Source organism: Morone saxatilis, unplaced genomic scaffold (genome assembly GCF_004916995.1).
Source record: "Morone saxatilis isolate NCDOM2014 unplaced genomic scaffold, NCSU_SB_2.0 Contig9, whole genome shotgun sequence".
In the NCBI taxonomy this organism is placed as follows: Eukaryota; Metazoa; Chordata; class Actinopteri; family Moronidae; genus Morone; species Morone saxatilis.
Genome location: NW_023340268.1, coordinates 14,864,280 through 14,875,702, shown reverse-complemented (window position 1 = coordinate 14,875,702; position 11,423 = coordinate 14,864,280). Strand labels below are relative to the sequence as shown.

At 43.2% G+C, this 11,423-nt stretch overlaps 1 protein-coding gene across 1 annotated transcript in view; it reads left to right on the top strand.

Moving 5' to 3' along the window:
* jazf1a (JAZF zinc finger 1a) overlaps window positions 1–11,399 on the top strand; it is a 13,277-nt gene extending 1,878 nt beyond the window's left edge. Inside the window, exons 2-5 of the mRNA XM_035681595.1 lie at window positions 5,966–6,038; window positions 7,322–7,518; window positions 8,877–9,046; window positions 10,036–11,399. Coding sequence (XP_035537488.1) covers window positions 5,966–6,038; window positions 7,322–7,518; window positions 8,877–9,046; window positions 10,036–10,212 — 617 coding nt within the window. The 3' untranslated portion in view covers window positions 10,213–11,399. The remainder of the gene's footprint in view (window positions 1–5,965; window positions 6,039–7,321; window positions 7,519–8,876; window positions 9,047–10,035) is intronic.
* The last annotated feature ends 24 nt before the right edge of the window (window positions 11,400–11,423 follow it).

Here is an 11,423-nt window from a genome sequence, read left to right as displayed (position 1 = left end):
GGGGGGGGGGGTGTTATGTTGTGGACCACTCTTCATCTTCCTCGTTTTTTGTGGGTGTGTTTGTGGGTGAGGAGAAAGTGGAGTGGTGTGGGTGGTGGCGTTGTGGACCACTCTTCATCCTCCTCCCATATGCTCTATGGATCACTTGCAGATTGACCAAAGGGGCAGTGTGGGGGGGGGTTCAACACTATGAATGACCATTTCATTTTGACTTGTAGCTATAAGTAGACGCCAGTGTTTACCCCAAACCAACCAGTAAACAAATTAACGGGTGTAAAGTGGCGTAAATACAAGAATATTGTCTTTTTAGCCACACAGCCAATACCCCACAGGCACTGATATATGCCCCATCTGGCTCTTTGACCTTTGACCCCAACCCTCAGTCGAGCAGAATGCCGGTTTACCAGTCAGATCGCTTGGATTAATGAGCTGCCCCTCTGCTCGCAGCTGCTCGTCATCAGCGGCGTTCAAGATCACACACAGTCTAATCAATACGGCTCGCAGATCAGTTACCACAGGGATGAGTGGGACAGATAGAGGGGGATTGAGGTGAGAATGTGCAAGGAGAGGGAGGGGAGGAGAGGGGTGGGGAGGGATAGTGGCTCCCCCTTTACTCCCCCCTTTAGTTGCAGGAGTGTTGGATCAACAATCAATCAGGAGATAAGAGAATTTGATCTCCCGATCTCCTTCGCGCGAGACGTCCAATAAGCACTTTGAGGCTTTGTGGATAACAGATCGCAGTGGTTGTGGTCAGTTTGTGGTCAAACAGATTATGAAAAAGCAGAGTCACAATAAATCAGATAATCAAGAGGTGACAACACGCTTCTGCTATCAGACATAAATAGCTGTGAAAAGTAAGTTAGTGGGTCTGAGGTCAGGGTGCTGAAATCAGTGTATGCCTGTGCTAGAAACATATGGTAATTACCATAGACTGTGCCGCCATCTTGTGGTAGGATATCGTATAAGCTATGTATCCAAAAAATGTACATTTTTTTTTCTTCAGCCTCTGGTTTGGCCCCCTGTGTACCTCAATTACCTCAACTTGTATCTTGTTTGGACTCCTGCCTCCTCTCACACAGTACACAATAGCTGGCAGCAAACAGACCAGATGAGCCTGTCGCGTTCCTTTTCCGTGAGAAAATTAGATCATACGTAGGTCTTCGGGGCTGACCTCACCCTAGAAGAAAGGATAGCCGCCTTCCAATAATATACCCGTACTGTTTAGATTACAGCTAAATGCAAGAGGAAGTGGGTTAGGTGAACTGTGTTTAGTGTGGTGCTTGGTTGTTGTCGTAGGCTTTGTGCGGTGAATCTAGGTAAGGTCTGAGGAATGTAATGATGTCAGGCTCGCCTGGCCTGCATGCACGGCAGCGTTGTGCTCTGTTCTCACCTGCACAAGCACAAACCTGCCTCTTACCTCAACGTAGAGGAGGGGGGAGGGAGATATAGATTAAAAGTGGGAAGAAAGGAGAAGAAAGGGGAAATAAGAGCACAGGGAAATCCCAAATATCTCAGCTTTGTTTGGACAGAATTTACTTGGATTTTTGGTTTTAGAGCTGGAATCAAAGGCTGAGATGTGACTTGACATGAGGAGTCGGGTCAGCATTGTGTTGTAATAGTGTGGGCTGAGCCCTGCTGAAGCATGCTGATAATTAACCTGTTGCAGGTTCTAAAGGTGTAATCATTCTGTTGGCTGTGTTCCTTTATCTGCCTTGGCTCAAAGAAAAGGCAAACGCAAACACAATGGTATGGTAGGGCAGTTTCTGCCTGTCTGTCATTAACAGGAAGGAAAAGCCCTACCCTCCTGTGTTGTTTAATAAGGATATAATTGTATAGCTAAGGAGTGAATTAATTACCAGAATTTGTCTTTGTATTAGTGTCTTTGATGTTGAGAAAGTACTGGATATTATTGTTTGACTGTCAGGTAAAGCATTTTGTGATGATATGGTCTTCAGAGCTGAAAGAATCAATCACTGAATCAGTGAATTGATAGAAAAAGAATTTTTTAACAACACTGATAATTGTTTGAATAACTTTTATTATCATCCTTTTGCATTTTTCTGTTGTCCTGATTAATGAGTCCAAGCCAACTGTAAATATAAATTAAGTTTTTGCCTTTCACACAAGGGGATGTAATGCGTAACAGTGGAGCACAGTGCATTGCTTTGAACATACATTTGATTATTTAGTGCAGCAAGTAACGATGTTTCTTGATTATTGATCAAATTGATTGATTAGTTGATATTTTGTTTCGGCCTCTAAAATGTCATAAAATACTGAAAACACCCATCGCAAGTCCACAGTGACGTTTTGCCTGACCAGCAGTCCAAAACCTTAAAATATTCCGTTTACAATGACAATGACAGAGAGCAGCAAATCCCCACGATGGAGGAGCTGAAACTGTGCAATTGGAAAAAAGAATCTTACTTAAATTATTAATTGGTAATCAAATGATTTGCTGATATATTATCTGTTGATCAGCTAGTTGATTAGTCAACTAATTGTTTTATTGCCATTTGCCATATTGTGATATAGATCAATACCTAAAATACCTTCATTAATATCATGTTAATGATTTTACCATGTACCCCAGCCCTACTTTCCAGATTGTTTCGCATCCCACTTTCAGAGGTGTGACACGGGAAGGAGGCGAATGTTTGTGCACGTTCACCGTACTTCCCAAATGACCTGTCAGGGTGTAGCGAAGCAATTAGTGGATTGGCATCCCAAACTGGAATGCAGACCCTCTCTTTTCACGCTACACATACACACAGTCACACAGTTTGGCTCTCGGAAGTCGCAGGGCCCGAGCGCCCCACCAAGCACTGGGAAGTGTAATTACAGAGAAGTTTGCCTTTTCCCCCACCCATATCCCCCTTGTCCTCCTCCTCCACTCCTCTCCCTCCATCCGGTTGCCTGCTGCTCTAGAAACACGTTAAAATGCTCTCTGTGGCTTAATTAGCAGTCTGCAAAACAAGCCATGCATTCTTGGCCTGCTTTCAACACATGCACACATGTAAAGACACACACACAGACCTGTACACATGTGCACATACATGTGGACACGTTCACACGCAAACAGACATATGTGTGTACACATACAAGCATGAAGGCTTATATTTGAATAACAGATGTTGTGGAAATAAAGCAAGATTAAAACAGGAAACAAATTAAACACACACAATGAAAAGCCAGAGAGTAAAAATGGGTCTTAGATGCAGACACACTCAGCCTGTCTATATCTAATGGCCTTCAGCAGGGTATTCCAGAGCCAAGGAGCCGCTACAGATTCAGCAGGGGGCAGCAGAACACTGCTGGTGAGAGATGGACATCTGTGTTAAAGTGAATGGAGCGGCTGTTGATTGGTTGCCGCTTTTAATGACAGGAATGCTAATTAGGGAGATATTTATAGACCCTGGAGACCCTGAAATGTTTCAGACATGCAGCAAACGTGCACAGAAACATGCACACAACACACACATTCAGATGGAAAACACACAGAGTCAGCTGCTGGCAATGTACTGCAGAGGCTAGATGTAAAACGTGCAAATTAAATCAGTGAAAATTGATATTCATGAAGCTTACCGTGTGTGTTTGTCTAAATGTGTGTGTGTGTTCGTGTGTGTGTGTGTGTGTGTGTGTGTGTGTATGCGCAGGGCCCCTCCTGCTCCAGCGGCAGGATCAGCAGTGTGTTAGCTTCCTGTCCTGCTAGGTGAGCGGAAGTCGTAAAGCCGGTGAACATTTACTGCAACTCTCTCTCTCTCTCTCTCTCTCTCCTCTCCCTTCTCTCTCTCTCTCTCTCTCTCTCTCTCTCTCTCTCTCTCTCTCTCTCTTTCTGTCTGCACCTGGCTTACTCCATTCCCACCAACACCCCACCTCCTTCTCTACACACACATTCACACACTCATCTCATCTTAAAGCAAAAAAAAAAACAAACAACAACTCTGAGCTCCAAGTTATTAACTCTGGCATGTCTTTCTTCTGGTACTTGTTTTTAATACCTGTCTGTCAAACATTTGCTGAAATGACATTTAACTGACTTCCTGCATACAGGATTTCCTGCTTTTCTCCGAGTGCGTAACTGTGAAGTAAATATCTTTGGAATATCGAGTAATTTGAAGACACCACTTATTGCTCTGGGACATTGTAATCTTAGTTTTTTGGACATATCAATTAGAGCTGAAATGATTGGTTGATTTACAACATTAATCCACAATTGTTTTGATAATTAATTATTCTTTTTTCCAAGCAAAAGTTGCAAACATTTGCTGCTTCCAGCTTCCCACGTTTTATGCATTACTTTGTCATACCATAGTTTGAATAAGTTAGGGTTTTTGGATAGGCTCTGGGAAATTATACCGGGCATTTTTCACTATTTTGTCACATTTTATAGCCAAAACAATTCATCAGTTAACCAAGAAAGATATAGAAAGTTTTGGTTTGTTGTTTTCATGGTCTTGAGGACAGTCGATACATTTCTGAGCTTGTTTTTACAGTTCCAGTCGAGTTAAACATTACATACATTTACATTCATTCATCTTAATATCCTCTGAGTGCTTCATTAGTCATCCCTATAACATCATCACAGACAGAGAAAGGAAGTTGGGCAAGCTACAAAATATTCAGACTCAGTGTTTATAAAGAGGTCAGACCACAAGATGCTCGTAGCTCTCATGTCATGTCTCGTGACTCAGCCTCGTCAGGGATGTAGGTCGATGAGTGTTGGTGTGTGTGTGCGTGCGCTTGCTTATGCATGTGCAGAGAGCTCTGGTCTCTACATCTGAGCAGCAGGTAGGATTATTAAGGCTCAGCTATAAAAGACTGTCAAGGACCACCTCTGTGGACCACCTCAGATGTGTGTAAGCCTGTGTGTGTGTGTGTGAGAGTGTGTTTGTGTGTGTGTGTATGCATGCCCCTGCTATCTTTTTTCCTCACCTCGCTTTTTCAGTGTTTTTGTTGAACATACACTCGTTACTCACATGTATTGGAGGCCTCCGCTCTACTCAGCAGCAGCAGTATGCATTTGTTTCTAGGTTGTTTTTGTGTTTGCTGGTCTCCTTGGTGTTCTCCTGCACAGTGGGAAGTCTGCATTCTCTTTTAATTATGAGGTGTGAAAGCCTGAAAAACCAAAGGCCAACACGCAAACACGCACACACTTGGGATTAGTTGGAAGGGAGAGTCCAGGAGTGTGTTGTTAATTGTTGCACAGAGATGATCCAGTTCTTGGATCTGAATTGCGATACATCTGCTAACCATTACATACAAAACTGCAATTATGGACACACACACACACACACACACACACACACATACACAGACTTAGCCATGCATTCCATGGCCTAAAACCTACTAGTTCTTTAGTGTGGATCCCTCTGAATGTTCCCCTCTTGAACACTTGATGGCACTGGTACTTCACAGATGCACCCACCCGCAGTGTTTTCATGCACACTTGCCCCTGTTTCCCAGGGGGTGGGTGGTGGGGCTTTGAAGTTAGCACTGCTTCCCTCAGGCAGTGGAAGTTGCCTACTGTAGTGTGACTGACTTAGCAAGTCAACTGGAAAAAGTGTGTGTGTGCGGTGATGAATGTACACTGTGTACATTCATCACAGCCTCCAAGTCGCTCTTTCACTCTCGGACAAATTTCTTCTTCACCACATTCAGACTCTGGCGATGATTAAGCAGCCATGGGTCACTTTGGGAAAGGCATTGGCACTAAATTACAAGGGGCTTGGTGCTGGCGTAATAATGCGCCGCTTATGAAAGTATCCGAAATGTATCTGCAGGCTCTCGCATATTATAGAGTTACAGAGAACGCAGTGTGAGAAACATCAAGTAATCTATCAGCCAGTCTGGCAGGAAGAATAGATGTCTGAGTCAGCTACTTACTACGAGTATTCACACAACATTTTCCCTCTACAGAGAGCGGTGATTAATCTGAATGTCTCTTTCTCTCTCACTTTCCCAGACACAGATCCCCGGGTCCTGGAGAAGCAGGAGCAACAGCAGCCCACTTATCTGGCCCTAAGCTACATCAACAGGTACACACACAACCAAAGGTGTCCATCCATAGAGGGCAGCATTGCTCCACCAGTGAAAGTCTGTGTTTCTGTGTGTACATGTGGCTTTGCGGGGAACAGCTCAAATGACTGATGTCTTCCCATAGACACAGCCCTGACTCATCCGCAGACCAGCACTAAAAAACCACAGAAGACAATTCCTCCTAACTCCATGGGCTGCAAACAGCACAGCCAAAGGTGTCATGTCACAATTATGGCATGTGTGTGTTTTTGTGTGGTGAACCGATATGTCACGTCCCACTTAATGCCCCGTTAAATCACGCCGAGGCGCAGCAGTGAGCAAAATAACGGTAAAAACAGAGAGAGAAAGACAGGATGAGGTTTGTTTTCTGTGGTAATTGTTCCATTGGCGAGGTTGTAAATGTCATCTGTATTCACTGTACAATGTTGTGATGACTGTATGTTTAAAGGGGCAGTTCATTCAGCAACTCAATTATGTCCTCTCAAACCTCAGACTTTCCCTTTCATAACACCAGTGTACAGAACAGCCATGATTAGATGAGATGATACCTTAAAGGTTCCTGTTAGGTACAGCACAAACAGTAGCAGGATATAAAGAAAACTACAGTTAGGTTTATTGACGTATTATTCCAGTGAATCACAACTGAACTGGGGTCATATCTTTCAGTTTTTAAATGTGGATCCCAGGAAGACAAACTCTGCTTAAGGGCACAGCTTGTCTAATCATCATTCCTTTCAGAAATAATACCATTGTACTCAGCAAGGTAATTGCTGAGATCCTGGAACTCCGCAACATTGCTAAAAAGAAGTTAGATGGGGCAAGAAATACCAGCAGTGGGCTTATCAGACTTATTTGGGAGGGAAAACAAAGGCGATTAGAACAGCCATCACAGTTAGGGACTGACTTCCTGGTTCAGTTTTCTCTTATCGCACTCTTACCGACTTCTCAGGTGTGCTCACTTTCAGTTTTACCTCCAAATAATGTGGCTTGCTGGCATGTTTCCGTCAGATCGTCTCACTGCTTATTAGTTACATTGTTGACAGAAATAAAACAATAAACCCAAGTGGTAATGAACCAAAATTACCCTTAAAGTAGTAAATGATAGTAAAAGGTAAACTTTTACTAAACTTTTAACGTATTTTAAATATTTATTTATTTTTTGAATAAAGTTTGACATTTCAGTAGGTTCCAGTATCGCCTCCACTTATAAGGTGCTCAACTTGACATCAACATGGTTGTCAGCTGGGAGGTTTGCTGACGATGCCTCCTTGTGTGCCATCAGGTTCATGACGGATGCGGCGCGCCGGGAGCAGGAGACCATGAAGAAGAAGGCCACGCCCAAACTGTCCCTGTCCATCACCGGCGGAGTGTCCAGGAACAGCACGGCCACGCCTCCTCGCCACACCAGCGGTAACCTGACACCTCCCGTCACGCCCCCAATCACCCCCTCCTCCTCCTTCCGCAGCAGCACACCTACAGGTACGACAGGTGTGTGTGTGCGATCAAATGTGTGTTTGAGATGAAGAAGGCTGATTGCCCATACTTGTCGAGTGAATGGAGGTGTTGAAACTGACTAAAGCAAATTAACCTTACCGGCAGTAACAGAAAAGTCTTACAGTTATTGTATGAACTGCGCCCTCAGAAGCCCATTCATCAAATTCAGACAGTGTCCTGATGAGCAAATGAAGATATTTGTAACGTAAATGGAATTCAGTCGAGCAGAAGAAATTAAAACATAACATCGAGATGTCTGCCAAAAGAAAACAATCCAGCTCACCTTTTATTTAGTAATGCAAACAACAAATTATTCACTTTTAACCACAGAAGTTATTTCGTAATAAGTTGGATGTTTGAACGTTCTCATGCCAATATTTCCTCAAATTTGGGAATCATAAAGAAAATCTGCTTCCATAGCGGAAAGTGGAAGAGGCCAACCACTGTCTACTGCTGTTTGTGTGTGTTTGTGTGTGTTTGTGTGTTGTTTGTGTGTTGGCTTTGTTGGCCCCTGCAGTGAGCAGACCAGTCAACACTCTGCTAATTACATAGCAGCTGTCACGCTGTGTGTTCGCATGGGGCCGTGTATTGCACAGCCCAGAAGCAGATGTCCAATTCCAGCCCAAATGGTTACAAACGTAGTGTTAGGTCTGGGCTTATACACCAGCACGGCTACAGACACACACACACACACAACTAACGACACCACATGAGAGGGGTTGAAGTCACACACAGCACACACCACCACGATCACACTCACACATCGCACGCACGGACCGTCCTCTTTTGACATGTGGCCAAGGGTGCCAGTCATTTCGCTCATTGTCTGAGGTGCGCATTTCCTGTGAGATGGTGGGGGGTGCAGTTGGGTCTTTGTGTGTGTGTTGTGTGTGTGTGTGTGTGTGTGGTGATTGGTGATTGTCTCTGGGAACATTTCAGGTAAGGTGGTATGTGGATGTTTGTGTGTGTGTGCATGCATGTGAGTGGAAAATGTTCTGCACTTAGCAAAGCACTTTTTCCAGGCTGAGCAATGGGGATCACTCCCACTTAATGATCTCTTTCTTAGTGCCAACCCCTGCGTTTTGACTCACAGGCGCACACAGAAGCACACACACACACACACACGAATATGCACACCACTGCTGTTTTGTCTTAGCAGTGACATATGGGCTGCTAATGAATCAAAGCAGCAAAAGAATATAGAGAGAAGTATAAAAAGCCATGTATCATTTCTCTTTGGTAAACTCAAAAGTCATGATGTGCTTTTGGGTATCTCCCAATCCATTTTTCATCCGGGGTGACTACTGTTTTTTTTGTTCTACATCTTTCCATGGTACCCCCAGGCAGTGAGTATGATGAGGAGGAGGTAGACTATGAGGAGTCGGACAGCGATGAGTCGTGGACCACAGAAAGTGCCATCAGCTCCGAGTCCATTCTCAGCTCCATGTGCATGAACGGGGGAGAGGAGAAGCCTTTCGCCTGCCCTGTCCCCGGCTGTAAGAAGAGATACAAGGTAAGGCTATACCAGAGGACTGAGAAGTCAGTTACAGCAACGCAGCCATAGGACACGAGGTTTAGTAGTTTCTGACGTCCACACTGGAGCTTTTGTCTGAGTATCACATGTCTGGACACATTATAAATCCAGAATGTCGTGATTGGAAGCAGTGATAAATATATCATGGTGTATTTGCTTTGGTTGAATTTTATTGCAGCTGGTAACAAAAACCTCATTCAACTTGTAGTCCCTGCTCTTTGACTAATGGATGTGGGAACATTACTCTCTTATACCCTTTTTGGACCAAAACAGTGACGTAGGATAAAGCCATATTTGTTGTTGATCTGAATGGGTCCACATGTGTTTTCCAACCTGACTTTTCCAGCCAGTGTCTGACCAGAGTTTGATGCAGGTGAAGACAAATGGTAAAATGGTGAAGAGGGGTTTCTGCAATAACTTTACTTTAACAGTTACTGTAGAATGATTATATAATAATCAGTAACTAATGGGTATCCAATCAAATAAACGCAACAAATAAACAATATAATGAACAGTAATGCTATAAAATGCGTTTTAAATTAATTTTGCAAGTGGCTAATTTAGGATTTCCCAAACTTAATTGCAGGTTCAAGTTTGCAATCCTAATCTGTGTTAATGCTACCACTAGCAGCTGGTTATCTTAGCTTAGCATAAAGATTGACAACAGCTAGCCTGGTTCTGTCTAAAAGTAACAAAATCTGCAAAAAAACAGCACCTAAAGTTCACTAAATAACACGTTATACTGTAATTTATTTTGTTTAAAACAAGATACAGTATATGTGTAAGGTACTATAGTTAGACCTGGGTCAACAAGTGAACCGCCTGTGACTGCAGTCCGGAATGAAAGGGTCGAACACAGGTTATATTGCGTGTCAGTATTGCGTGTCAAACATAGTTTGCGTGTAAAAAGGGTTACTTTGCAACCCTTCTCCCCTTTCATTATGTATCTCCTCTCCCGGTCTCTTCAGAATGTGAACGGTATCAAGTACCACGCCAAGAATGGCCACCGCACGCAGATCCGTGTGAGGAAACCCTTCAAGTGTCGCTGCGGCAAGAGCTACAAGACCTCGCAGGGCCTGAGACACCACACCATCAACTTCCACCCACCCGTCTCCACCGAGATCCTGCGCAAGATTCAAGGCTAGATCCCCTGGTCACACTAGTCAACTACCCCAAACATAGCCCTATCCTGACTTTCCTCATCTGATCCCTTTTATACCCGTGCCACACACTAAAGGATCAAGTGCATGCTTTAAGTTGTTTTAATTTAGTTTTTTTTTTTTTCATCTTTTTTCTTTGTTTGTTATATTATTTTTTTCTATCCATGTTATATCACCTGTATTTTTGAAAAAAAAAAGGTATCTTTGTAGTATTTTTAATGTTGTACATTTGCACATTCGTATATGCTATCACGTTACTTTTTTCTATTGTTGGACTTACATAAGGTGCTAACTGTAAAAAACAACAGAAAGAAAAGACAAAAAAACAAATGTTATGAAAGAAGAGAGGGGAAACGCAAACAGAACATGTGAAACAGGAAGTGCAACCAAGCCCTGCCCCTTTTGCCGCTCGTCTATAAGCGCTATGAAGTTGACATTAGTGCTGATCTAAGTTCAGCAGTCGCTACACTCCCTTTCTGTTAAAGTTCGCTGAGCTTAGATCTGTGCCTTCGCAGTAACTTCTGGGGGGTTAAGTGCAAGAGTTAAGTTATACTTTAAATAGATATATTGATATAAAACAATAGATATGTATGTGTACATAAAAATATATAAAAGTATTCATGAGCATATACATAAATAGTTAGACTTTATTTTCAAGCTTTATTTTATATATTTTATCAGTGTTTTAGATAGTGATTTTTTTCTATGTATCAGTAAGTGTTCCTTTCATTCCTTATTTGCTGAGACGGCCAGTTTTGTCACCTCAGAGGTCAAACAGCTAGCTGACTTTCAGTTCCGAAAGTTTGTCTCTCACCACATTCTAGAGATTAGAAGCCAATACGCCTTTCGGTTCGACACGCACTCTGAATTGCGTGTGATATTTCACTGTTGATCAGGAAGGGATGCTCAGCGCTGAACGTATTTGAACACGGCCCAAGCCAGTAATCCATATCTTTAACATTTCATCCCCACAGAAAGCCATCCGTCTATTTCATATCTCCAGTGTTTCCTCATTCAGAGTGCCAGAGCTGTAGTTCCAGAGATTCTGCTGTGAAAGCAGGTCAAGCATCATACTGTATTCCGGTTGCCAAGATCTTTGATGTTGTTTTGTTTTTCCATGATTGTTGCCAACAGCTCTCCACTGCCAAACATTGACCATACCATGTGCCTGATGGGGGGGGAGGGAGGGACGAGAG